Source organism: Carassius carassius, chromosome 13 (assembly GCF_963082965.1).
Source record: "Carassius carassius chromosome 13, fCarCar2.1, whole genome shotgun sequence".
Taxonomy (NCBI): domain Eukaryota; kingdom Metazoa; phylum Chordata; class Actinopteri; order Cypriniformes; family Cyprinidae; genus Carassius; species Carassius carassius.
Window position 1 is genome coordinate 32,739,951 of NC_081767.1, and position 27,533 is coordinate 32,767,483.

Sequence of the window (27,533 nt, forward strand, 5' to 3'; positions counted from 1 at the left end):
ATATTTTTGGATATTGCTAGAAATATACCCAAGAGACTCAAGACTGCTTTTGTGCTCCAGGGTCACATAAATGTGTGTGTGTGTGTATTTGTATTTGTATTTTTTATTATCATTTTTTATTATTGTTATTATATATTTATATTTTGTCAATTATATTTTTTATTTGTTTAATGTTTTTTGTCAGTACACAGTTTCACAGCAGCTTTATACAAATGCATGTTGTTAAAATCTGTTAATTAATATCATGTATTGGTTATTAATAAATATTAAAACTAATTTATATGCATACATTATATTTATATATTATTACATTTATCTAAGTCAATTTTACTTGTATTTACAGAAATGCATGATGTTAATTTGTTTGAATATATATGTTAATTAATTTCATGTATTAGTTTATATTAAAAATATTAATAGTAATTTTTATTTATATTTATTCAAGTACATATTTTGTATAAAGGTTTTCACAATACAGTTTCAAATCTGATTAACAGAAATTCTTATAAATTTATATTATGCTAAATTTATATACATTTATAAAGTGTATTTGTGAGTTAATATTAATAAATATTAATAGTAATGTGTATTTATATTTCATTTGAGGGAAAACATCACAATCAAATAACACACTTTGCCTTTTAAATAAAAAGGATGTAGTACACATCCCTGGAATACTCGATTCTGATTGGTCAGTTGTGGTTTTCTGTGGTCAGATAATTTTGTGTAATGGCACTGAACTGTATTATTGATGGTCCACTTAGATATCTGATTTCCTACACTGTGCTAGTGTGTCTGTGTTGATTATTATGACTTCAGTCTTTTAGACTGTAGCTTGCTTGTCCAATCCTTGCAGTGTCTGCTGTTAAAAGACTCTGACACATCTTACACTCAAAGAGACAGTTGCTGGGATCGATCAACAGTGCAAACACACAAACACACACAATATTTTCCATTAAACAAACGTGCAGAAAGCGTCAACGTCGCATGCTTCCCATCATGCTCTCCTAGAAAGCATTATCTCAGAGTTTAAAGCAGAGACACATGGGATTGATTAGGCTTTCGTGAGCACTTCTGATCCACATGAAGACCCTGCAGACTCAGGATAGACATACGCCACATCTGCTTGAGGTCACGCTGAGAGGATAAACAGGAAGACATAAAAGCCATGTTGCCTCTTGTCAGCCTTGAGTAGTGTTGACATCAGATGTGTTAAAGCGCTCTGATTGAGTTTGTATTGAGCATTACTGTCAGAATCAAATATTCACACGCACAAGGATGCAGCGTCTGCAATACTCGCAGGATACTGTTCTGTTCTTATAGAACGGCATAGAATGTGGGGACTATTTCTTATCGAAAAATTAATCTGTGACGGGACGTTTTTAGAAAAATGCAATGAAAAATTTATGTAGATGACCAAACACAATTTAAGATTATGTCTTATATAATTAATAGGTAAAATTAGATTTAAAAACCCCAACTGTAAAATCTGTAAAAATGTGAAATATTATTATAGATTTGAAATGGCCATTTTCTATGTGAATAAATATTGTAAAATGTAATTTATTTCTGTGATGCGCAGCTGTAATTTCAGCATCATTCCTCCAGTCTTCAGTGTCACATGATCTTCAGAAATCATTCAAATATGATGAAATGCTTCTCGAGAAAGATTTCAGATTATTAATCTAATATTTTTGTGGGAACTCTGTTTTTCAGGATTCCTTCAAGTTCAAAAGAACGGTGTTTATTTGGAATAGAAATGTTGAAACATTTATAAATGTCTTTATTATCACTTTTGATCGTTTGAATGCATCCTTGTTGAATAGATCTCAGACCTGTGATTCCAGCAGGTGTGTGTTGCTGTGGTAACCAGTTCTGTGTGTGTGTGTGTGTGTTTCAGAGTCGACAGCTGGAATCGGAGACGGGAACCACAGAAGAACACAGTCTGAACAAAGAGGCGAGGAAATGGGCCACACGTGTTGCCCGCGAACACAAAAACATCATCCATTACAAACGGGTGAGAGGCGCTGGATGTCACACACACATCGGCAACACACACACTTCAACACTTAAACAGACATCATCTGTAAGCGGACGAATCTAGTGAAAAATCTTACACATTCAGTTGAGAGACAAATGGCTGAGCCAGAAGCTCAGTGTTTCACAAGAACTTGAATCTCGTGATCATGTTCGTCTCGCATCAAACTACAAAAGAAATTAAATCTGGACATTTTACATTGCACTGTTTTCCCAGTTTAGTAATTTACAATTCAGTAAGTTCCAACCTCAAATTCCGAACATTTTGCAGTTGAGGTTATTTGTGAGTTTCTACTTCAAATTATTCTCAGTTGTGATTCGTTTTTAATTACTGTATGTACAGTATTTTATCTAAAACAAATTGCAGTATAATAATAAGCAATATTATTTGTATTTCAGTATTGTATTTAATAATCATACAATTATTCATTTATAATCTTTTTATTTTATTTTATTTTATTTTTATGACAATTAAGTGAGTGCCAGACCCAAATTCTGGACATACTTTACATTTGTAAATTCTAATTCCTTTCTATTCTTACTCCTTTCTTTATGATTCTGAGGTCACACACGGCCTCATTGTTTCTGAAAAGGTTGTTGTTTTTTTTCAGGAATGTGAATCCCTCTGTTGTAAATCACTCTGTGTCCTGAGCGGATGTTAGATTAGTAGCAGGAAGCGTGGTCTGATGCTGTTTTTTGTTTTGTAGGTTAGTTGCTCGATGAGCTAATTGAATTGAGCTGATTAACGGTCATTTGTTTTTATGGCAGACTCTAGAGGAATGCGAGACGCTCGGGACTCCGCCCACGGAACAGAGCCGGAATGAGCTGGAATTCCGAATAGAGGAGATCAAGGAGAACATCCGCAAAGCAGAGGTGATGTAATGACACGCATCATGTTATTCTGAGGAACGCAAATGGAGAAGTTTAGCAGGATGTTCCCACTGCTTTCTGCTCTGCAGTAAAAGAGTGGACTGGGGATGAGTTTTAGTTTTTATTATCGTTTAAATACTTCAATAATCCTCGAAAAATCCTTAGTCTACAACAGATTATCTTTTTTAGAGCTGGGTGGTGTCCATCTCTATTTACTTGTACTGCAAACAGAACAGAATAGTTTTGTATAGTGCGTTTATTAGAGTAGAGCATTTCTTTTGTTTTTGTGAGAGGCCAAACAAGGCAGAAGTACTTAGTAATAATGCCTCTGTTTTTCTGTAATGAATGCATTTCCCTTTGCAAACAGAGGTGCATTTTCTTTCCGTCTCTCTATCGATCTGTTCAGAGACAGGCTGTCAGTCTCTTTGTCTGATCGATGTGTCTTCTCCTCTATATCTATATCTATGTCTCTACACATGAACCCAGTCGAGGCGCCCCCTGCTGGGCCTGCCTCTGACCTCTGTTCTAGTGTGTATTAATGAAATAGTCCATCCAAAAATGACAATTGACTTCATCATGTGCTGATATTTGCACTGACAGCATATAGTGACTAAGAGATAAATGAACCATAAAAATGGGCAAGATTCTAAGTCTTGGGAGATCGTATCATTTTGTTAAAACATTTTAAGTTTGTTTTAAGTTTTATTTTCAATAATGAAATCAATTTCAGTAGTGGACAACTGACCACTAGTTATTCATAGGTAACTGTTGAATTTATTTATTTTTTATTGATATTGTTACTGTTGCTTTTGTCATTTTTATTAGTTTAATTTTTAGTTATTAGTTTAATTTTGTTTTATTTTTATTTCAGTTTTATTTTTGGTAATTTTAGGTATTAAACCTTTATTTACATGTCTTTGTTTTTAAATTAATTTATTTTATTTCCAGTTGTCATTTTATTTTATTAATTTGTTTTTGCTTTTTTGTATTTATTTTTATTTCAGTTTTAGTAATTTACTACTTCAACGTAACCATTTGTTATAACATTAAATTATTTTATTTCTCTTTTTTTCAGTTTTCATCAAATACTTATGTTTTCTGCACTTTTTCAATTAACAATTTTTTTAATTACTTTTTTGTTAATATTCATGCAATGACTAAGAGATGACAAACTCAAAAACAGACTCAAAACCATAAAAGTGTGCTATAAGTCTTCATAAATTTTACAATAGCTTGAAATCGAATATTCTGTTCCCTCTAAATGATGCTCTCCAGCATTGCTCTCCGTCATTCTTAAGCACGCATGCATAGAGTCTGGCCATTTTATCTGGTTTGTCATCATTGACACCACACAAATTGGTTCTTGCATGTCTTGTAACTAATAAAATCCTGAGTTGACATTTTTAGATGAGACCAATTCATGAAAATAAGCATGAGTATTTAATAGACTAAAACACCATCTTTGCTTTGCCTCTTGAACTCAGAATGCTTGAAGCCCAATTATAGTTCTTACAGACAGATAAATATTTAATATCCCCATTAAGAACTAATGGACAGCCAGCAACAACACAACAAACAGAATACGGAATGAAGCATAAAGTTGTGTTTGGAAATGTTAAGCTATTTTCAGAACTAGGCAGTGTGCCAGAGGAACCTGTGTTTACTCATCAACAAATATTAAAAGTATAATTGCGCTTTAATTATTTCCTTTGAAATTTCTCGTCCCCTCAGAATTCCAGTACACAGAAATGAACCACTGAGGGAGTCGTGCGTAATATTTCCACACTGAAACCGCTTTTGAAAGCTGTTTGTTGTCTAAATTGAAACTGATGAGTCTTCAGAAAGTTAGCTTGCGTCGTTTCCTGATGATGAGAAATGCTGAAGCTGGTGGACAGCTGTAGATCCTCAGAGATCAGACGCTTCACCCGTCTAATGTGCACAACTACTCCAGACATTACTGAACATCAGCTGCTTCATCTTGGATGTCTGACGTTAGATTGTCTTTTAAAATGCTGCCTTTTTGCTTTCAGAGGCTAGTTTCATTCAGCAGTAGAATATACAGTATGACTTTATATAAACTTAATTGCATTGCAAAAAGTGAGTGCAAAATTGCATTTTAAAAGTGAGTTTGATAAACCTGGACTGTTATTTTAGTCATATTTTATAGTTTATTTATTTAGTCAGATTTTAATTTTAGCTTTACGATTTAATTGTTTTTTCTTTTTGTATTAGTGTTTCTGCTTAGCTTTACTAATTAACAAAAACTAAATCTGTTTTAATAATTTAAGTATTTATTATAATAAGTACTTATTCACTTTATTGCCATGGCATATTTAAAAAGAATGTAATTATTGTTTTTTCTTTTTGCTTGAAAACTACAGTATATGTAAGCTTTTTGTATAAACAGAACAATCTATCTTTTTGAATTAGCTTTTTTATTTTTAGTTTTCAGTGTCATTTTTTGTGCTTTTGTAATTTTTATTCATTTTTATGTGTATTTCTGTTTAGCTTTTGTTTATTGTTATTTAGTGTTTTAATGTTTCTGCTTGGCTTTATTATTATTATTATTATTTTAATAATTTAAGTATTTCGGTTTAATACAGTTTATTTCAAAGGCATACCTTCAATTAAAATTAAAATTTCAGTTTTTTGAAAACTGTAGTATATGTAAGCTTATAGTATAAACAGATTTTTTTTTAATTAGCTTTTTTATTTCTAGTTTTCATTGTAATTTTACTAATTGTATGTGCTTTTGTCATTTTTATTAGTTTTTTTTTATGTTTCTGTTTAGCTTTTGTTTAAAAAATTTAATTTTAGTCATTTCGTTATTTAAACTTATTTGATTCATTTAGTTGCCAACATAGTATTTAAATTTTCATTCTTCATGGTTTACATCCAGGGACGGACTGGCCATCGGGAGCACCGGGACATTTCCCGGTGGCCTGACGGTCATTCTGGTCTGCTGGCTGCCGCTGTGCAGTCGATCAGACTGACGTGCAATAGGCTGGTATGGAACTGCGAATTAATTGACGGACTTATGAATCTACGAATCAGGCGATCGCGGAGTGAACATGACACCGCCACATGACCAAACATCAGTGAAGCACTGCCTAATTGGCTATATCCAGAGGCAGGCTTTATCTTAGAAAATCGCGTGGAGCGTAAAGGAGGAGCAGAGAGGGAACGTGTAAAAATGAGAAAAGCCCTGGCCACAGACGCAGCATGTTCGCCAGTAAGGGAGCAGGTCGGTCAGAATTACATTTATATTTACTAGGGATGGGACGGTTCACTGAAAAAACCGAACCGTTCGGTTTTCCACACACGGTTCGACACGCCCTGGGACCGCTGTTCAGCTTAAATCTGACAAAGCATCTGTAATATGGTTTACTATAAATAACACGTAAAACAAACAGGGTTCAGATAATATATGTTTCTGTTGATGGATGAGCATTCTGGGTTCCCAGACATTACAACAATAGCGTTAAAAAAAAAAAAAAAACCTGGACAAACCATTCACTCTTGTTCAATACTAATACGAACACTGGATCAGTGCATTCTCCTAAAGTGACAGTCTTTATATTAATCGAACAGCAAAAACAAAGAAATCACTCACTGATCTTGATTGTAAAGCTTTTGTAACTTTAATAAAGAATAATCGTTAATTTATAGTCCAAAATGCAATGTTGTTTTACATTTGATTACTTTATTCATTTTCTGTACCTAAAAACTAATGCTAGATCTCCCTAAAAAAGCCTGAAAGTAAGTTTATTTTATTTGTATCTTTACTCTATTGTATTTATTTGTGCTGTTGCTTGTTGTTAGAATATTCTTAATAATATGATACATTTAATTTTCAAAAAAAAAATTTTTGAAAGTGTAGTTTTTCCATAAACATAGCACATACAACGGTACCGAAACCGTGACTCTAAAACCGTGAAACAAACCGAACTGTGAAAAAGTTGAACTGTTCCACCCTAATATTTACGTAACGCTTTCGGGCGCTTTCATTCAAAGCGACTGACAATAGATAAATTCTATTATAAAAAAAAAATATATATATATATTACAAATATATATAAAGGAGTTTTAAAAGAGCATCTTAATGACAAACTAGCACACTGTTTTACATATGGGGATAAATCATTTTTCTAGTGGCAAATTTGACCAGAAATGTTGATTTTCCATTTCTAGCTTACTATATGTAGCCTAGTGTACAATGCTTATCTATTTATTTTGAAGGTGACAAAGTAAACAGTAGCACTAGTGCTGCAAGCGCTCCTGCTGTCGAACAAGACAGTTCAGCTTTTGAGTCAGAGCAGTCAATTCATGTATTATTTATTTAGCTTTAACTGTAATATCAGTTACAAAAGTTTTCTTCATTTTATTTTGTACTTTAGTCATTTTTATTAATTTATTTCTATTTCTATTTAACTGTATTTTATGTCAATTTTAGTAATTATAGTACTTAAAGATATTTATTTCCTAAACTTAAATGTATGTCTTTTTCAGACGCTAAAGCTGAAAGCAGAAGCGCGTCTGGACCTCCTGCGGCAGGTGGGTGTTTCTGTGGACACGTGGCTGAAGAGTGCCATGAACCAGGTGATGGAGGAGCTGGAGAACGAGCGCTGGGCCACGCTGCCCACCCTCATCACCCACGACCTCTCTCTCTCAGTGAGCACCTCTTTATTCAAAATCACAGTCTCTGTCAAAGGGTTTCCATGCAGATTTCCTCACCTGCAGTCGATCAGTATCCAGTTGAAAGTTAAGAGTCGATCTGGGGCCATTGCATAAACTGCTAAAAAGTTAGTCATCTTATTTTATTCTGAAAGAATGGTCATAACGGTTTATGATTTATTAAAATCAGTTATATAAAAACAGAGACTGGTCTAATTTTAATCAGAAAAATAAGACTGGTTACCAGTTGATTAACTGCTAGTTGTGCATGTACTGCAAATTGACTAATCGGAGGTCAAATGTTTGTATAAATTGATGTACACAATAGTACTTGAGTAAAGTATGAGAAAAGAGGCTAAGCACTGTGAGGCTAAAACATCCACATAGCGTGAAGCAGGAGTGTAGCGTAGTGCATCAAGGTCATTGTAAAGATTGAGTGATTTTAGGTAAGACAGCGGAAATCTAAATAATGTAGTGGAGTTTAGCCCACAGCGTAGACAGATTGACCTCCGCCTGTGGTTTAATATTCAGCTCACTGCACCCTGCAGCACACAGAGAGAGAGACGGAGAGATTCACAAGACTACATAAGAAAGGTAAAGACAAGAAGAGACAGCAGCAACTGATGTGAGTTTGGGAAACCTGGACTAAAGTGAACCACGCTTTTGCTGATCTCTGTCCCTATAAGCATATATGAAATGAAAAGAGAACGGTATTGGAGCTAGTTTACACACATCTGTGCGTATATATATATATATATATATATATATATATATATATATATATATATATATATATATATATATATATATATATATATGCATATGCTCTCTCTTTGTTGAGTATCATCAGGCTTTTATGGCTCATATAGTATGATGTAGTGATACTATGAAGTTTTATTCAGAGGACAAAACTGAGCAAAAATTTGCGATTTAATACAGATGCTGATTTTAATTTGCCCAAAAAGTGATGACATTCTCATAGTTTGTAATGTAAATCAAAGAGATTTTATAACAATATAACAAACTACTTACATTAAATGCATATAAATATCAGCTGCCATTCTACGTATCTTCCAATAATATTTTTATTTAAAACTGTTAATCCGACGACCTTGTGTGTGTTGATAATTAAGAGGCATTAAGAAATTCCTCTATCAAATATGATGCAGTAGGGGTTATAGGGTTAAAGAGATAAGTGACGTCACAGTGTAATCTTTATTACCTCATCACAAGTGATTTAATGTCAGCTGTGGGCGTGGCCTGTAGATCAGTCGCCGCCCACCACATCACAGGTTACAGATTACAGTGACCTCACCTGGTCTCATGATTCAGCTCACTTGACCTTCACTGACTGACTCAGGATCAGTTTTCATCTGTTACTGTAACCATCAGAGTTGGTGGACATTGAGTAGAGTCCACACATCTATGGTCTGTTATCCGTTGTATCAGCCCTCTGCCAGACTTTTGAAAGCTTATTGAGTGATTCTGAAGCAACAAGGTCTGTTTGTCAGTGTAGTGACACTCATAATGGTGTCTCTGTAGACCACGGTGGATTTGGACAGAGAGGAAGGAGAAGAATTAGAAGAGAACATGGAGACGTATGACGATAGCAGCTCGAGTCCGTCAGGAACCCTGAGGAACTACCCGCTCACCTGCAAGGTGCTCTACTCATACAAGGTAAAACAGACCCACTCAGACACTTCACTGGGGCTGAGGATCCACCCGAAAAGTGTGGAGACCAGTGCTGTTAGTTGTTAACTGAAACTAAAACTAAAACTAGTAAAGTTGGAATTAAATATAAATATTAGATGAAAAACTTGCACTAGTATAAAAAACTTGTTTAATACATATTTCTCATTTATTCATATAATTTTATGTATTCTAAAATTAAAACAAAACAAGTTTTATTTTTATTTAGAATAAATTATACATCAAAGTATATTAATAAGCTAAAAATGTTTATCATTTATTTAACATTTAATACAAATTTAAAAAATGGGTTTTAAATAGATGTATAGATTTTATTTATGTGCATAAAATTACATTAATAAATTACAAATACTTAAATAATACCACCTATTTAAAAAAATAAAATAAAGTCTTGTTCTCATTTTTTAGATAATATTATTCTTTAAATTAATAAATGTCAATTTCTATAATTCAATTATAGCATAACATAACGTGATGTCCTAACTGATCTGCAGAAATGCAGACGTTGCTCAGTAATTGGTCGTCATAGTGGACTGTGATTTAGCACTTGCACAGTTATTGTTTCAATGTAGCCGGATGTCATTTTTGTGTGCTTCATATTTTTAACCATTATTCTGCAGCCAAACAAAATAAATATTTTAAGATTGTAACGATTGTCTACTAAACTATGTTGAAATCAGTTTCATTTTACTGCATCATTCTCTTGTGTGACAAGGTTGTGTCTGGGAAACTGCTAAAATATCAGCTGATTTCTGGAAATCTATTAACCTGCACATTTGACCTTGCATTGCACTATAGTCTGTTAACCTCTCTCTCTCTCTCAGGCCTCTCAGCCTGATGAACTAACGATCGATGAGCATCAGATGTTGGAGGTTATAGAAGATGGAGACATGGAGGACTGGGTGAAGGTAATCCAATCAAACCTGGGCTTATTTCAGCAGTTCAACACAACCTGCTGAAGTTTCTTTCAATCAGACTGCAGTTCGGTAAGAGGTACAGAAGAAAAGGATTCTTGTGTCTTGCATGTCAAGATGAGATTTACACAGAATTCCAATTCAGTTCTGGTTATTCCCAAAGCTCTACACAGAAACTGTTTAAATAATACTTTTTTGGAAAACTGTAGAACTTTCTGCTGAAGTTTTAATGGTTGCAGATTCCATGTGAGACTGTTTATGAGTTTGATTAGTCATGTTTTAGTTTAGTTTATTATTATTTGATGAATAATTATTCTTTTAGTTCTGTTTAAAGTTGCAGTGAGATAAAAGTAGCTACATCTTTTTGTTGGTGTTGTGACTTGTATCACAGTTTAACAGATTATAGACCGAGAAAAAATGTAGGACAGGATCTTGGTTCTATGTGACGTTGCAGATTGGATTTTGAGATGTGAGCTTGCAGTCGATTGTGGAGAGCCGGGTTTAAGTCCAACATACATCGCCAGAGAGAAGACTGGCGCTTTCACTGGAAGATCCAGAAGATCCATGAAATTTTTTACAAAATTACAAGGGCAAAAAAAGTATGCATGGATGAAACGTTCACAATACAGTCTGTAACATTCATTAAAAAGAAAAGATGTAGAATTAATTTTCATTTCATGCATACTTTAACCATAGACTGTATAAAAACATGGACGTAGTGTCTGTGACGTCACCCGTAGTCTCCTGAAGTGTGTTTCTGAAGCCTAAAGTGTGTAGAGCGGGCCGTCGCCATCTTGGCAGCGCGTCACCGCGTGACTCTCCCGGACAATCAAACATGGGCAAAAAGGCGGGAGCTAGTTGCTGAAGCCACGCCCACCTAACGCGACGGCAGTCTCAACAGCTGCAATCCACCTGTCACTCAAGTGGCTACGCCCTTAATTATGCAGAACTTTAAGTCTTAATATAATTTAAACGGATGAGTTATAAAAAAATTCACCCCCCTCACAGTTGTCATGAAGGGCAAAATTAGCTATTTAGACCAAAATCATTTTTTGCACCAGGCTGTAAACATGTTTTTTCCTGCTTTAAAGTTGGGAATTTTAACATGGGGAGTGGAGTCTATGGGACTGACTCCCTTTTGCAGCCCGCCTCAAGCGGCCAGTCGATGAATTGCAGTTTTAGTCACTTCCTTATTGGCCTCACGAGAGAGAGTGGGAGGTTGGCGCTCGACTATTTTAACACATTTTACCGGTCATTTCAAAGATCTCTTACTTTGCAGAAAAGGATATTAAAGTCTGTAGATTCCATTTCTATTCCAGCGTTGTTCCGAAAGTTCAATTCGCCAAATTTCTGAATGCCGATCGTTTGAATTCTGTGGAACTTTCTGCAGAGTCTGTGCAGATTCCATGTGGGTCTTTATCCTTGCATGCTCGGTTATGAAATATTTTGGTGATTATTATCGATTAGCTGTTATTATTTTTAATCATTTATTTGTTCTTAGCAGTGTTTCACCCATTTATCATGTTTAGATCAGTTGCTGAGTTTTTTCTCCCAAAGTCAGTGAAGAAAATAGAATTCAAGTCTGCAGATTGTGTTTGGGTGACTGCTGCTGAATGTTGTCATGGTTGGTTCCAGGCGCGGAATAAGACTGGTCAGGTGGGCTACGTCCCAGAGAAGTACCTGCAGTTCCCCACGTCCAACAGCATCCTGAGCATGCTCCAGTCCCTCGCTGCTCTGGACGCACGCTCACACTCCTCCAGCAACTCCACTGAGCCTGAGCTGGCATCAGGCAGCTTCAACGGAGACAGCAGCCGTGAGTCTCTCTCACACACACACACACACACACACAGAGAAATGGTTTGTGTGTGATGACATGTTCATGCTGACCTTTATTCATGAAAATGTGTCATGGTACTACTATCAGGCAGTCAGTCTGGAAATAAATATGGTCCAAAAAATAATGAATGAAACCATTTTATTTAGCATGGATGCATTATTAAAAGTAACAGCAAAGGCATTTGTAATGTTACAAAAGATTTACATTTCAAACAAATGCTGTTCTTTAATTTCGATTCATCAAAGAATCTTGAAGAAAAAAATTGCATCACTGTTTCCATAAAAACGTGAAGCATCACAACTGTTTTCAACATTGATATTAATCAGAAATGTTTATTTAGAATGCTTTCTGAAGCATCATGTGACACTGAAGACTGGAATAATGATGCTGAAAATACAGCTGCACATCACAGAAATAAATTACATTTTAAAATATTTATATACTGTATATATATATATATTTAGCTATTTCTACTCTATTTTTATTCTAATACATGTAGTCTTGCTGAGGATAAGAGACTTATTTTAATTTAATCTTACAGATCCCAAACTTTTGGCAAACTTTTCCATAAAACACTTTTGAAAAGTTTCAAGTTGTGAAAAAGACTTGATCTCAGATCTTTTAACAGTGCGTGCCATTGTACAGACTGCAAGACTATCGCTCACAGCCTCGCTTTTACCTGCATTAAATCCAGCCTGCCGTCTAACCTGACCGAGCTGTATTAATAACCTCATCTTTTCCTCTTCCTCTTTTCCAGTGAGTTTTGTTAAGGCCATGTACGACTACGAGGGTCAGACGGATGATGAGCTGTCATTCCCCGAGGGAGCCATCATCCGCATCCTCAACAAGGACAACCAGGAGGACGACGGCTTCTGGGAGGGCGAGTTTAACGGTCGAGTGGGCGTCTTCCCGTCCGTGCTGGTGGAGGACCTGACCGCCTCAGAGAACGGAGATGCTCACTGGGGAACAGACACACAGGTGACACAAGTCTCTACTGTACAGTGGCATGCGAAAGTTTGGGAACCCCTTGCAGAATCTGTGAAAATGTGAATAATTTTAACAAAATAAGAGAGATCATACTAAATGCATGTTATTTTTTATTTTTTAGTAAATTGTACTTAATTTGTGTACGGGAAACAAAAGTCCCCCCCCCCCCCCCCCCCCCCAACTCTTAATGCATCTTTTTTTGAGGTTGAGATTATATGTAGGATTTTTACAAATGTTTTTGGAAAGAAGGCTCACCAGGACTGCATTTATTTGATTAAAAATGCAATATAAAATATTAAAATATTATTACAATTTAAATAACAGTTTTCTATCTGAATATGTTAAAATGTAATTTATTCCAGTGATGCAAAGCTGTATTTTCAGCATCATTACTCCAGTTTTCAGTATCACATGATCCTTCAGAAATCAAGATTATTTGTGTTTAAAACAGTTAGGCTGTTTCATTGAAGTTTGAAATAGAACTATTCTATAACATTTTAAATCCCTTTGATCAATTTAAAGTGTTCTTGCTAAATAAAATCTTTTACTGACCCCAAACTTTTGAACGCTAGTGTTTGATAACATTGGTAAGGAGACGCTAGCTTAGCAAGCTAACATGTGTTGTGGTCTCCAGGTGTCCCCGTGCCAAAGGCTTCATTCATCACTTCCTCCTCTGCCGCTGTACGACCAGCCGCCCTGCAGTCTGTACACGAGCCCGGAGACCAGCAGTGCTCCCTCACTGCCCCGCTCGCCGTCTGTCAATGGAGAACACAAACTGCCCATCCCGCAGAAAATCAGCGCTCACAGTAAGGCGGCGTCATGAATCCAGCTGTGCTACTCTGTGGATCTGTGTCTGCTGTGGTTTTAACTTGAGAATGTTTTTCATTTGGTTTAGATCACAATTCCAGCTTGAGTCCAGAGAGCCCGGGCTTCTCCCAGCCGCTGAGACTCGCTCCGGACGGATCCGGCCCCGGAAAACTCAGACCTGTATGTGAACACACAGCGCTACGGATCTGATTAGACTCAGATGGGTTTTTTATACTTGTTTTGTGAGCATACTGCATTTTAAAGTTATGTGTAAGATTTTGCTGCTTGTAGTATTATTTTAATAAAACTGAGAAAACTAGGATAGTTTTTATTAATCGTAAATTTTATATATATATATATATATATATATAAAATTAGGTTTTTCATTAATTGTAGTAAAAGTTTTTGTGTGTGTGTTTTTCTCCCTTTTTTTTTTTTTAAATATGTCTATAGTTTTGAGTCATTTTATTTCAGTTAACATTTTATTTCAGTAACAAAAATGCATTTTTATGGTTTCAGTTAACTAAAATTACCCTGGCAGTTTCTTACATTTAGAGAAATAAAAATAAAAAATAAACTGATTGCTAGGTGTTTTTTTATTATTATTATTACTTTGATTTCAAGATGTTGCTCACTAGTCCAGATAAATATATATTTTATGACTTATTTTTATAACTTTATATTCAATAACTCCCGTTTTATATATATTTTTTCTAACATTTTATATATGGAGATTTTTATCATTGTAAACCTCATGAATCCTGTCCGTAACTCATACAGACCAGATTTTATCCTCTGAGAAATAACAAATTATATTTTTCAATAAGAAAATGAAGTCTATTTCCAAGTTTCTAAGATTAAGGTTTATTATGATGTTATTTTTTTTAACAATCGAGCACTTTTTCCCAACTTAATTCTCTTTTTTAAAAAAAAAAATAAAAAAAGTTAACCCTTTTTATTTAAATAGTTTATAATTATTATTATATATTTACTATTGATTATTTTATTTTTATTGTGTAAATATGATATTATAAATATTTTGTTTATCCTTTTCAATTTCTCTTTATTTTTGGGGGCCCTAAACAACCCTGTTATTCTGTGTCTGTAGGTTCGGGCTGCACCTCCTCCTCCAAAGCAGCACACCCGCAAACAGGTGGAGAAAACTGAAGAGGTGGAGATCACGCTGGTGTAGAGCGCCGCCCTAGTGGACTGAGAACACACCCCATCTGACCTCTAACTCCTCCCACTCCTCGTAGAAGGGGCGGGGCATGCATTAACTTGCCCTATGAGCATCCTCAGATCCCTGAGGGGACAGAGAACAGCATCTCAAAGGCATCCCTTTTTCATAAAATACAAACACCTCTTCTGGCGTCACAGACTGTTTGGTGCCTTAAACCGCTTTCATGCCAAACTCCAATCCTTGTATTCGTAATGACTTTTATCGTGTAACAGGAACTTGTTTAAAACTTTCTTAATCCACTCAGTTCAGTTTTGCGAAATCATGGTTGATGTGTAAGTGTGCATCTAAAAACACAGAAAGGAATCGAATACAATGGTTTAGCAAGAGTTTAAAGAGGCTACACTTGCACATCCATCTCTTCAGTGGCTTTTGAAGAGCCAAACATGCAATACTAGGAATTCTGGGATGTGAAAAAGGGGTCAGCCACAAATACTCCGACCATTTGCGTATTTCATATGTAATAGCACAGTACATTACTGTCCTCATAGGAATGTTATATTCAAGTTAACCATTACAGATCAAAACGGAGAAAGGGAACTGTATATAAAAGGCTAGAGCGGTAGAGGAGAACGAGGGTTAAAAAGAGAGGAAGGCTGGTTACTTCGCTCTTTTTTTCATCAATTTAGCGTCTTTCTGTCTTGTGTTGATCTGAAAAAAAAAGTACTAACTACATAGCTATATCCTTTTCCTCAACTTTTCATTACAAAGACCAGTGTTTGTATGTATTACTAATATTTAGTCCTCAGAAAGGTGTGTGAGAGCGATCTAAAGATGTGTCTGCGTCTGTTTGGGCAGAACATAATCATGGAAATATGCTGATCAGTATAAAAGTATCAGTTCAAGTGCTTTTAACGCATTTCTCATTGTCATGTGATGGGAAAAATTCCCTCCAACAAGCACAGAAAAGGTGGATCATCATGGGGATTTTTCATTTTAATTATTGCCAATGAATGCAAACCTATTATTGTGTCCTAAGTGCATTTCCTCCCTATGAGGGGCAGCTATGTGTTTGTCTTTTTTGCAGTCGAAGACTTTAATAAGCAAGGCCTGTTATTTAGATTTATAATTTTCATTCATTTCCACAGTATTTTAATGCATATCTTGATCTTTTTCCTTGATCAGTTTTTTTAATGTCCGTGTATCCCAGCTGCCTCTTTTGGATGATGAAGCTGCCCAGCGTCGTGTTATTGATCTCGTTAGAGAGTGACTGATTGTAGTTTTCCCGTAACGTTTGAAAGAGAACAGAGTTATTATGTTGATTCCATAATATAGATAGTGGAAAGAATAAAAAAAATCCATTTTGTGAAATGGTACCATAGTTCTATTAAGCAGGAACAGGGTCATCACCAAAAGAACGTGTGCGAGACGTGGGAGGAAAAAAAAAAAGACTTTTTTTAATCCGAGCGGAAGATGTTTTGAGTATCTTCCTTTGTTTCTATATTCCTCTGTCACAACCTATTTTCTTGTTGATCTCGTTGAGATCTTTTGAATGTTATCAAACTTGTTTTGAAGTTTAAGGTTAGAGGTTAAAGCCCGTTGTGTCAAAAACTGTTCTCGCCTACGAAACGAACACATATTTTGATATTTTCATTTGCATTTTTTTTTTTAATTGCGCTCCCAGTTTTCTCGGACAGTTTCAACTCTTTGGAGCTTCTTCAATAGCATTAGCTGCATATTCTAGTTGTTTTTATTTCTAAAGTGATTTTATCTGCATTTATTAAAATTTGAAGATGATTCCGAGCTGCTAGACAAAAAATAAAATAAAAATAAAATTAACTGAAAAACAATTGACTGTTGCTGCAGTGACAATATCAGAGAACAGGTGAAAAATATTCTTTCTGCATATTATTAGCTGTAAAATTATTTGTATTTATTGTGTACAAATGTTAAATAAAAATTTGGGGAAAGTGCTTCTGTTTGTTTCTGTTTTCTGACGTAGCCAATTGCATACTTAAATGCATAAATTGCAACTAAAAATATTATTTTTATTTTATCAGTTGTATTTATTTAATGTTAAGTGTTTATTTTCATAGAAAATGAATATTATTAAGTATGTTAAGACCCATATTTGAGTAAAATAGCTGCAGAAAAAAAACCTATTACATAGGTAATAGTAAATACCAAATACCAAATGCAGCTTGTATTATTTATTCTAAGTGGATAAACATTTGAAGACCAAGACATTTAAACATCTAAAAGTTAAATACCTCCTTTCACAATATGTTCAAAAAAGTTTTCTTATGAATAAAATGTAAAAAAAAAAAAAAAAATTCTGCATTTTTAAAATGTTGAATGCTTTAATTGAAATGACTTTTAAATTAATTCAAATTTTGTACTACTTCCTGTAGGAAGTGTAATTTAATGTCTAGAGTGTGTTTTTGGTGGATGATATCAGATCAAATCATGCTGCTTGTTGCATGTAAATAACAGGGACAGGTTTCCTGCTGGGAAATGAGATACAAGGCAAAACATATGGTTGCCCTCCTCGCCTTCATCCTTTCTCCATCCACAGGGTAATGAGTGCAGATTTTTCACATATTTCCTCGAGAACAAAATGTTCCAGCATGTACATTTTACATGGAATGAACAAGAAACTTTGACTGAAGAAAATGAAATGGCTTGTGTTTGTGCTCTAAGGTATGTATCACAGTTGGTTTTAGTTTAATTTTTTTATATCCCTCTGAACTTGAATAAATCAGTTTTAGTGGCTACAGGAATTTGTCTTCTTTCTTTTTTTAAAAATAACTTTTTTTTTTTTAAAGAATAAAAGCCTAAATTTCTGACTTTACCAAAGTATAACTACCCATAATATAACTGAGAATTGTACTCAAATATCTAAGAATTAAGTACCCGCACATCTTTAATGAATGAAATGTTGCATTTGGTTTTATTTTTGAAATGTTTTGTCTTTATGAATGTTCCCAAAATGCATTGCTAAGGCAGAGAGTTTTCCCCAGACTGAGGGAATGCTGCAGATGCACATATGGAGTTGAGTTCAGAGTCAGAACACATCCATCATTATTTTTTCATCATCTTCTGTCAGTGTGGAAAACATTTGATCAATCTAGTTCTGAGAAACATTATGGTTGTGTTACTTCCAGCTGACAATAACAAATGATTTTCCCCCACAAGCAATTGTGTTTAATCCATAAACATGAATAAATAATGGTTATTTCTTTCACTGGAACATTGAGCAAGGTTTCAATGTTCTACCGTCTCATTATCTAAACATAATGCATTTTTAATTGTGCAAATGATAAAAAAAAAAACTGACTGGGTTAGTATCGATCTCTTCTTGTTAACACTATATACTTCTTTCTAAAAGCATGTCAGGAGACAGATTATGGTGTATAAAACACTGGTTGTTTTGGCTAATAGTTTGAGATCTAGACCACCAACACAAAGTCTTTTCTTTGAATAATTTGCATCGTCACGCTACAAGAACTAACAATAAAAATAAGCAAAAATCATAAATTTACAGCTGTCTATTGATCCAACCTGTCAGGTAATTGACAGCAGATCCCAAATTCTGGCCTTCGCAGAAGAAACAATTGCAGATACTGTAGAAATTCTCTGAGCCCTTTCTTTGTGGTACATTTATTTCAGTACAACATGATTTAAACTTGCGTACATGTTCAGTTTTATTTGAGAAAATTCCTCTGAAGATGATTTTACCAGATGAATCTGGGTTTTACCATAATAACTGTATTCAAACACACTCCTTTAGCCTATCTATTTATCCTATTAAAACATTTGTTACGAAACATTTAAAACCTATCCAATGAAAACACTAGTTTAAGGACGGCGCTGTGACGAACTACAGAATGTGATGGGAGAACTACAGTTCCCATCACCACACTCGCACTCATACGGAAGTGATTCGTTACCATAAACGCACTTCCGCGACGCCGCCAGTTCCTTTCCTGTCTGCGGCCTCCGGCAAGATGGCGGTGCAAATTTCTAAGAAGAGAAAGGTTGGTACGAATTTCACTTCAGAGTAGTGTAAGGCGAGCACAAGAGTGCGAAATAAGAGCGGAATCTGATTGCTATAATACTTAACTATGATCGAAGCGGTTCAGGTGGGGATTTAAGAAGGATGTATGGGCGGATTGAGTCGGATGCTGTCGGCACTGAATTCTGAAGTGAAACATGGCAGATGAACTTACATATTTGAGCGGTGTAAATATATATAATACAATACAGAAGTGATATTTCAGCAATTTATGCTGGCGTTAGTATGACCTCTGGGAAGTGACGCTATGTTCAGGTACAGTTAACTACATAAGCGTTCGGACATGTGTTATTTTGCATATAGTGTCAGTTTTGTCTTCTATTTCTGATTGACATTCGGAAGACTTGAATCGTTTTCATGTTTCTCTGTCAGTTTGTGTCAGATGGCATCTTCAAGGCCGAGCTGAACGAGTTTCTGACCCGAGAGCTGGCTGAGGATGGTTACTCGGGTGTGGAGGTCCGTGTGACCCCAACAAGAACAGAAATCATCATCCTAGCCACCAGGTGTGCACTGCTCACTCATTCACACTGATTTCTATTACTTTACATGCGTAAAACGTGCATGGCTTAACTAGGGGTGCACTCATACCATTTTCTCCAGATTTGATCCTATAACAGAAGTTCTGAGTATCGGCCGATACAATACCGATCTGAAACAAAAAAAAAATTTTATAATCCGTGTACATTTTCTATTCTTGAATGTTTGTAGACCTGATAATCACTCTTGTGTATTAAACACAATCTACTAAATATGGACAACTTTTAAAGAAAATGATTACACGGCTCTGTGGGATACTTGATTCTGATTGGTCAGTTGCGACATTCCGAGGAATGTTATCTTTAGATAACAACCTGTGAAAGCTAATAACACCGCCTCATCCGGGTAACAGCAGTCGGTGCTGTACTCTTGTTTAAACTATTATTTTTGTTTTTGGTTGAAGCTTTGCGTTTGTTAGCTAGTAAAATATTAAAATCTATTTAAAATGGTTTACAATTGTTTGTCATTCTGGCATCGCGGACTCGCTCTCGTTTCATTCAAATGCAACTTCTGCCATTTTGCTGCGATTTTGTATGCTGTAATGGATTATAAGAGAACTAACAAACTGGTATTAAAACATTTTCGTCTTAATTATTTTATTGCCTTAATTATTTTGTGGTGAAATGTTGTGTTAATACGTGGTTTGCAGGCACCTTTTGCCTACTGCTGTCTTCACGAAAGCTTTGCGTTCAAATATTTAAACTGATTTTTTTCAATTATGTGGCACGTAGCCGTGTAATAAGCGGGATAATGGATAATCCCTTACATAACACATTAGAATATATTCATAATCTGACAAAAAAAAATTGTTAAAATCATGAGCGATTGTATTTGAGACTTGTAAACATTTACACATTCTTTACTTGCATAATAAAAAATGTTAATCATGAGAGTGTGAATGGCAGAATCGGAGCGGATACCGATACGGAGTATTTGATCAGCACATCCCTATGGTTAACTCAAGCCTAAAGTGTAATAACTTAATCCTTTTGTCTTTTCAGGACCCAGAATGTTCTGGGAGAGAAAGGCCGCCGCATTCGTGAACTGACTGCCGTCGTTCAGAAACGCTTCGGGTTCCCTGAAGGTAGTGTGGAGGTAAGATTAGTGCTAAATACAGCTGTGAATGGGGTCTAACACTAGTTTGTGTTGGCATGCTCTGAAGTGTTGGGTTGTTTCGTCGTAGCTGTACGCTGAGAAGGTCGCCACCCGCGGTCTCTGCGCCATCGCTCAGGCAGAGTCTCTGCGCTACAAGCTGCTCGGAGGACTGGCTGTCCGTAGGTGAGCGCTCACTTCCCAGCATGCATTCGGCTGCACAGTTACCTTCAGTGATGATACGATGACGAGTCGGAACGGGGCCGGTTCTGTCTTTGAGGATTCTGGGTTAGACTCACGTTCTGTGCGTCTCACTTCAGGTCCTCGAAGCAGTGAGTCCTGTTTGCGTGAAGACATAGAGGCATTTGTCTGAGAAAGATGGATGGGATTTCTTTGGAGTCTAGATTACTTTTCTCAGTCTTTTTGATTGGATGTGATGTTTGTTTTTCTCAGAGCATGCTACGGTGTTCTGCGCTTCATCATGGAGAGCGGGGCCAAGGGTTGTGAGGTGGTGGTTTCTGGTAAACTGAGAGGTCAGAGAGCCAAATCCATGAAGTTCGTGGATGGCCTGATGATCCACAGCGGAGACCCCGTTAACTACTACGTCGACACGGCTGTCCGCCACGTGCTGCTCCGACAGGGTGAGAGAGATTTAATGGACTGATTTGTGTCCGATCTTAAGCAAATTGTCACGTTCACATTTTATGGGATCTGTGGAAATGTTGAGCGAAAAAGTGTGGGAAATTCAGTTCTATAAACGGTACTCAAACTACGTATTTTGTAAATATTAATAATTGTAGAAATAATATTCATAAGCACTAGGAATTTGTCAATCTTTAGCAAATTGTTGCATTTTAATGGAGGAAATGTTTAGAGAGAAAAAAAAGAATTGATTAAATGAGAATACATTGTATGACAGTACAATACTCAGAGTAGAATAAAATGCAAGTTAAACCAAATTTTCTCTAATTATTTCAGGAGTTTGTCAAATAGTGTAAATTATTGCATTATTTTGCAAGGGGGTCAGTGAAAATGTTTAGCGAAACAAAAAAAAAAGATTAAAGTACTATAAATAGAAAACAAGAGTGTAACTAAATGGACTACATTTAAATTATTTGATAATCATGAGTACTATGGATTTACATAATGCTAAAATCTTGAGCAGAGTATATTAATATTAAAATAAAAAAATACTGAATCTTATAAATAGAAAAAATTAAAGTACAATTTGGGTCTTTATAAAAAATATTTTGTCTTTAGCATCTAAAATATTATTTTACACACTGATTTTAATCACTCTTTCAGTAAAATGGGAACATAGTTGATTTTTCAGTGAGTTTTTATTGAATTGAGAGCTTGTGACTTGAAATCAAATCAGAAAGTCTGGGAACTGAAATGTGTTTCTAAAATACTTGTATTTTAATGTGCAAACCTCTTGTCTTATAAAGCTTTAAGGTTTAGCATGGTACATCAGTTGTCTAAAATATTGATTAACTAACCATTGTTCCAAAATTAAATTTCAGAAGCATATACATCTTCCCTTCAGTGATGATATACTGAACCAGAGTTGGGTTGTTTTTGGCTCCTCAGAGCTGTGTGATGTTTAGATGCGTTAGTCTGAGAAGCTTCTGAATGCATGAAATGGTATTATACTGATGTGTGATGCATGATCCATGTGATTCTGTCCACATTCCCTTCAGTGATGATACGATGACGAGTCGGATCGAGGTCCGTCTCTGAGGATTCTGGGTCAGGCTCACGTTCTGTGCGTCAGACTTCAGTTCCTCAGAGAACACGTGTCCTCGCAGATTGAAGATGTAGAGGCATTTGTCTGAGAAGGGTTTTTTTGTGTGTGTGTTTTCTTGCTGACTAGTTCTTGTCATATCTAGTCTAGTAATGTACGTGTGATTGTCGTCATACAGGTGTGCTTGGAATCAAGGTGAAAATCATGCTTCCCTGGGATCCCAGCGGCAAGATCGGCCCCAAGAAGCCCCTGCCTGACCACGTCAGCATCGTGGAGCCCAAAGACGAGGTCCTGCCCACCACCCCGGTGTCTGAACAGAAGGGGGCCAAGCCCGAGGTCCCAGTCATGCCACAGGGAGCCCCAGTGCCAACCCCTTAAAGAGGTAAGACCTAAAACCCCAAAGTGACCTCCACGTTCCCTTCGGTGATGATACGATGACGAGTCGGATCGAGGTCCGTCTCTGAGGATTCTGGGTCAGGCTCACGTTCTGTGGGTCAGACTTCAGTTCCTCAGAGATCACGTGTCCTCTCAAATTGAAGATGTAGAGGCATTTGTCTGAGAAGGGTTTTTCCTTGCTGACTTGTTAGTCTTTGATGCTTTTTTTTTTTGACTAACAAGATGTTTTTGTCTCTTCCAGGTTGACCATCATTGATGGAAGGCTTGTACTGTTCTGTATAAATAAAATGAGAAATGGCGAAATGCTGTCTGTTTTCATTCTCTTCAGATGAGCAATGTTTTAAAGATGTTCTGCAGTACCTGGCAATGTATATTTTAGTAGCTTATAACACATTTTTAGTGTGATGATCCAGCAGAAGATGTTAAACACAACCGTGACAAGCAGAATGCAGTTGGAAGTCCATGTCATCCTGGAGGTCATGTTAACAGTAGAAACTTCAACAAACCGCTTAAAATAACTTATTTTGTTTTCCTTTATAAAAAGAGTGTTTAGTTGTAATGAAATAGTTACATTATGGGAGGGTGATCTTTAATGTTGCATTGAGTGATTTTATATATTTGACTCCATGGCCCCTCATTGCACAATATTCAAAGGCCTCATGACCTTCCCCGCTGTATGGTATTTTCTGAATAAGAATTGAGACATTATACTTCATATATATTCAACCACAACTTCTACTGGATCAAATGTTTTAGAGTGGTTTTAATTTTGGAAATGACTTAAATAATTTTCCTTTTAATGCTTTTTTTGTCCTTTAATTGTACAGTCGTGGCAAAAAGTTTTGAGAATTACATAAATATTGGAAATTGGAAAAGTTGCTGCTTAAGTTTTTATAATAGCAATTAGCATATACTCCAGAATGTTATGAAGAGTGATCAGATGAATTGCATAGTCCTTCTTTGCCATGAAAATTAACTTAATCCCAAAAAAACCTTTCCACTGCATTTCATTGCTGTCATTAAAGGACCTGCTGAGATCATTTCAGTAATCGTCTTGTTAACTCAGGTGAGAATGTTGACGAGCACAAGGCTGGAGATCATTATGTCAGGCTGATTGGGTTAGAATGGCAGACTTGACATGTTAAAAGGAGGGTGATGCTTGAAATCATTGTTCTTCCATTGTTAACCATGGTGACCTGCAAAGAAACGCGTGCAGCCATCATTGCGTTGCATAAAAATGGCTTCACAGGCAAGGATATTGTGGCTACTAAGATTGCACCTAAATCAACAATTTATAGGATCATCAAGAACTTCAAGGAAAGAGGTTCAATTCTTGTAAAGAAGGTTTCAGGGCGTCCAAGAAAGTCCAGCAAGCGCCAGGATCGTCTCCTAAAGAGGATTGAGCTGCGGGATCGGAGTGCCACCAGTGCAGAGCTTGCTCAGGAATGGCAGCAGCCAGGTGTGAACGCATCTGCATGCACAGTGAGGCGAAGACTTTTGGAAGATGGCCTGGTGTCAAGAAGGGCAGCAAAGAAGCCACTTCTCTCCAAAAAAAAACATCGGGGACAGATTGATCTTCTGCAGAAAGTATAGTGAATGGACTGCTGAGGACTGGGGCAAAGTCATATTCTCCGATGAAGCCCCTTTCCGATTGTTTGGGGCATCTGGAAAAAGGCTTGTCCGGAGAAGAAAAGGTGAGCGCTACCATCAGTCCTGTGTCATGCCAACAGTAAAGCATCCGGACACCATTCATGTGTGGGGTTGCTTCTCATCCAAGGGAGTGGGCTCACTCACAATTCTGCCCAATAACACAGCCATGAATAAAGAATGGTACCAAAACACCCTCCAACAGCAACTTCTTCCAACAATCCAACAACAGTTTGGTGAAGAACAATGCATTTTCCAGCACGATGGAGCACCGTGCCATAAGGCAAAAGAGATAACTTAGTGGCTCGGGGACCAGAATGTTGAAATTTTGGGTCCATGGCCTGGAAACTCCCCAGATCTTAATCCCATTGAGAACTTGTGGTCAATCCTCAAGAGGCGGGTGGACAAACAAAAACCCACTAATTTTGACAAACTCCAAGAAGTGATTATGAAAGAATGGGTTGCTATCAGTCAGGATTTGGCCCAGAAGTTGATTGAGAGCATGCCCAGTCAAATTGCAGAGGTCCTGAAAAAGAAGGGCCAACACTGCAAATACTGACTCTTTGCATAAATGTCATGTAATTGTCGATAAAAGCCTTCGAAACGTATGAAGTGCTTGTAATTTTATTTCAGTACATCACAGAAACAACTGAAACAAAGATCTAAAAGCAGTTTAGCAGCAAACTTTTTGAAAACTAATATTTATGTAATTCTCAGAACTTTTGGCCACGACTGTAGATATGTCTCTTGTAGAGAGCCACTGCTCTGGAAGTCTTCAATTGTGTCTGTTTAATGGCTCTTAACCTGAAACAAACCTTCCTGTAAAAGCCCAGTGCTGAGTGATTACCATACCTGTATACCATGGGATTTAAATTGTACTGCAATGGTACATGTCTAAAACAGACAACGTTTAAAGTACTTTTTGTCAGTGGACTGTTGAATTAAACTCATTAAGAATAATTTTCAGAGTTTTAACCAATAGTTCCTTATTCGCTAAAAGGGAAGGCATCAGCCCTGTGTGTGTGATGGTTGGGTCTTCTAAAGTGTCACACACACACACACACACACACACACACCTGTTTTACAGCCTGAGCTGCTGTTACCTACATGAAGAACATCAGTTTCAGCTGAAGTTTGTGACTATTTATCTCCTGGAAAGCAGTCCTCCGCTCCTGTGCAGTCGGTGAGACATTCTACATGAACAAAAAGAAACATTTAACTTTGAAAATGGAATGTCACTTTCTAACATTTTCATCGTGAGCGTTCTATTTGATGTTAACGGCTGTTCTGTGTTGCAGCTAATCTTTCGTATCGCCTGAGACGTGTGTTTATAACATTAAGTAGATTTTTGACCGATTATAACTGTCATCACGTGCTTTTGAAGATTTCACTGCACCGCCTGTAAAGCAAACTCGCGAGTAGTTTTGAACATCCTGAGCTGTATTAATTAATAATACACGATACTTATTAAGGCGGAAGCTTGAGAAAATGATTAAAAAAATTCAAATACTGAGAATTTAGTATCTAAAATTTACTTCTCAAATCATCCAATCATTTCCTGCATCTAAATCCCAACCCATGCATGCTAAGGTCATAGGTTTGATTCCCATTGAATGCAAGAAATGATCAAAATGTCACCTGAATGCATTTGCTTTGCATAGAAGCATCTGCTGGTCGCATTAATGTCAGCAATCTTTCAGTGGAAATCCTGTTTTGTGCATAAAACGAGCCATTTTATATTGGCTTTAAATCTGTTTAATAAAATGTGTGACCAATTGATGCACATTATTCATTCATTGTCCTACAGGTGCTGTATCCAAATGGGCAGTCTCACATAATCCACCCCAAACCTGGAGATATTTTCGATTGAGGATTATTACCCAGTACCTCTTTTATTTTGTCCTTGTATAAAATAATGTTGCAAACACCAAAGACAAATCCTTCTCTGCTGGCAGTGAACAGCATTAATCACAGTTCCACAGATATAAATAAAACTGCATCTAGTCCAACAAGGCACAAGTTATTTTATATCTGTGAGTGTCTGTGTGACATTTCTGCTTTTGAGAAAATCAAAATTGATGACATTTTCCTGGTCTTATGAACCCTTTACATATTTCCAGGTTTCTAAGAAGCGCAAGTCGTCATACTCTGGTTCAAATAGTGTTTCTATGACCAGAAAAAAATAGAGATTTATTACAGCGGTCAGAAAGAGCGGTCCCTTAAGATGTTGTTTTAGAAACACTGTCTGTAACTTAATGCCAATGTAGAAAACGCAGAGTGTAGTATTGTAAATGTATATTAAATAAAATAAAGAAAATATAAACCTTTGAGATTTCAGTCATCAGTGCATGTCATTCAAAAGACAAGAATATTATTTATATTGTTTAATTATATACTTTTCTCTGTATACACTTTTTTGCACTGAATACTGAAGTAAAATATTTGTAAATTACGTTTTATGCTGACTAACAAATTGCAGGAAGACATTATCATTAAAAAGGTTTTTGAATACTTAACTAAAAAAAGTACCTTGCAGTGCTTTTTACTATACCATAGTATTTTAATGTGTGCATTTATATCATAGTCGTACCATCTGTTACTGTGCAAAAGGCTCAAGTGATGTGAATATGGACAGAGTATGTACAGCGAGTGTTCGTTCAGACCACGCCTTTTTTCTGACATGTTGCGACATGCCCTGGCTTGTAGAGAACGGCTGTCAGTTTAGTTTCAGTTTCAGTTGAGCTAATCTTCGCATTGTGTTCGTGTGCGTCAGTGACCACAAGTAAGTTGGAACTATATCATATAGATTATAGTTTATATTAGTAATTTATGTTAACGTTGATAGTCATTGACAGCCTTTATATCTGTTGTATGTGTGACTTATATGTTATTCCCATTGTGGTTACGTTTCGGGACATGTTTAGCACTGCTTGTTTAAGTGAATAGAGATAGTTATTCAGTTAACTAAATTGTGTTTATGGAAGTAATATTGATGTTTATTTCCTTTCATTTAGAACCACACCTACACT

The 27,533-nt window shown here is 36.2% G+C and overlaps 2 protein-coding genes and 3 non-coding genes across 6 annotated transcripts in view; all 5 read left to right on the forward strand.

The window, feature by feature from the left end:
• Positions 1 to 16,986, forward strand: part of LOC132156378 (F-BAR and double SH3 domains protein 2-like) — an 85,991-nt gene extending 69,005 nt beyond the window's left edge. For both annotated transcript variants that reach the window (XM_059565363.1, XM_059565364.1), the window contains 10 exons: positions 1,901 to 2,017; positions 2,806 to 2,910; positions 7,417 to 7,578; positions 9,124 to 9,258; positions 10,116 to 10,199; positions 11,841 to 12,018; positions 12,800 to 13,020; positions 13,664 to 13,835; positions 13,925 to 14,016; positions 14,945 to 16,986. In XM_059565363.1, coding sequence (XP_059421346.1) covers positions 1,901 to 2,017; positions 2,806 to 2,910; positions 7,417 to 7,578; positions 9,124 to 9,258; positions 10,116 to 10,199; positions 11,841 to 12,018; positions 12,800 to 13,020; positions 13,664 to 13,835; positions 13,925 to 14,016; positions 14,945 to 15,028 — 1,350 coding nt within the window. In that variant the 3' untranslated portion in view covers positions 15,029 to 16,986. The remainder of the gene's footprint in view (positions 1 to 1,900; positions 2,018 to 2,805; positions 2,911 to 7,416; positions 7,579 to 9,123; positions 9,259 to 10,115; positions 10,200 to 11,840; positions 12,019 to 12,799; positions 13,021 to 13,663; positions 13,836 to 13,924; positions 14,017 to 14,944) is intronic.
• A 1,941-nt stretch (positions 16,987 to 18,927) lies between these two features.
• LOC132156374 (small ribosomal subunit protein uS3) lies at positions 18,928 to 23,160 on the forward strand. The gene is made up of 7 exons (XM_059565352.1): positions 18,928 to 19,050; positions 19,461 to 19,591; positions 20,627 to 20,720; positions 20,809 to 20,903; positions 21,171 to 21,358; positions 22,640 to 22,843; positions 23,099 to 23,160. Exons 1-6 carry the CDS (start codon positions 19,021 to 19,023, stop codon positions 22,837 to 22,839), a joined length of 738 nt encoding a protein of 245 aa, XP_059421335.1. The 5' UTR covers positions 18,928 to 19,020; the 3' UTR covers positions 22,840 to 22,843; positions 23,099 to 23,160.
• On the forward strand, positions 20,946 to 21,096 carry LOC132156432 (small nucleolar RNA SNORD15). Its single transcript, XR_009437413.1, has one exon. It is a non-coding gene; the product is annotated as a small nucleolar RNA SNORD15 (small nucleolar RNA).
• Positions 22,412 to 22,557, forward strand: LOC132156431 (small nucleolar RNA SNORD15). Its single transcript, XR_009437412.1, has one exon. It is a non-coding gene; the product is annotated as a small nucleolar RNA SNORD15 (small nucleolar RNA).
• Positions 22,880 to 23,025, forward strand: LOC132156430 (small nucleolar RNA SNORD15). The gene has a single exon (XR_009437411.1). It is a non-coding gene; the product is annotated as a small nucleolar RNA SNORD15 (small nucleolar RNA).
• Positions 23,161 to 27,533: the final 4,373 nt, after the last annotated feature.

What these genes read in the sequence shown, in the direction of transcription:
- LOC132156374 (XM_059565352.1), top strand. Translation starts at nt 19,021, where the DNA reads ATGGCGGTGCAAATTTCTAAGAAGAGAAAG. An exon ending in ATCATCATCCTAGCCACCAG is followed by an intron (nt 19,592 to 20,626) that starts GTGTGCACTGCT and finishes TTGTCTTTTCAG; the next exon opens with GACCCAGAATGTTCTGGGAG. An exon ending in GGAGGACTGGCTGTCCGTAG is followed by an intron (nt 20,904 to 21,170) that starts GTGAGCGCTCAC and finishes TGTTTTTCTCAG; the next exon opens with AGCATGCTACGGTGTTCTGC.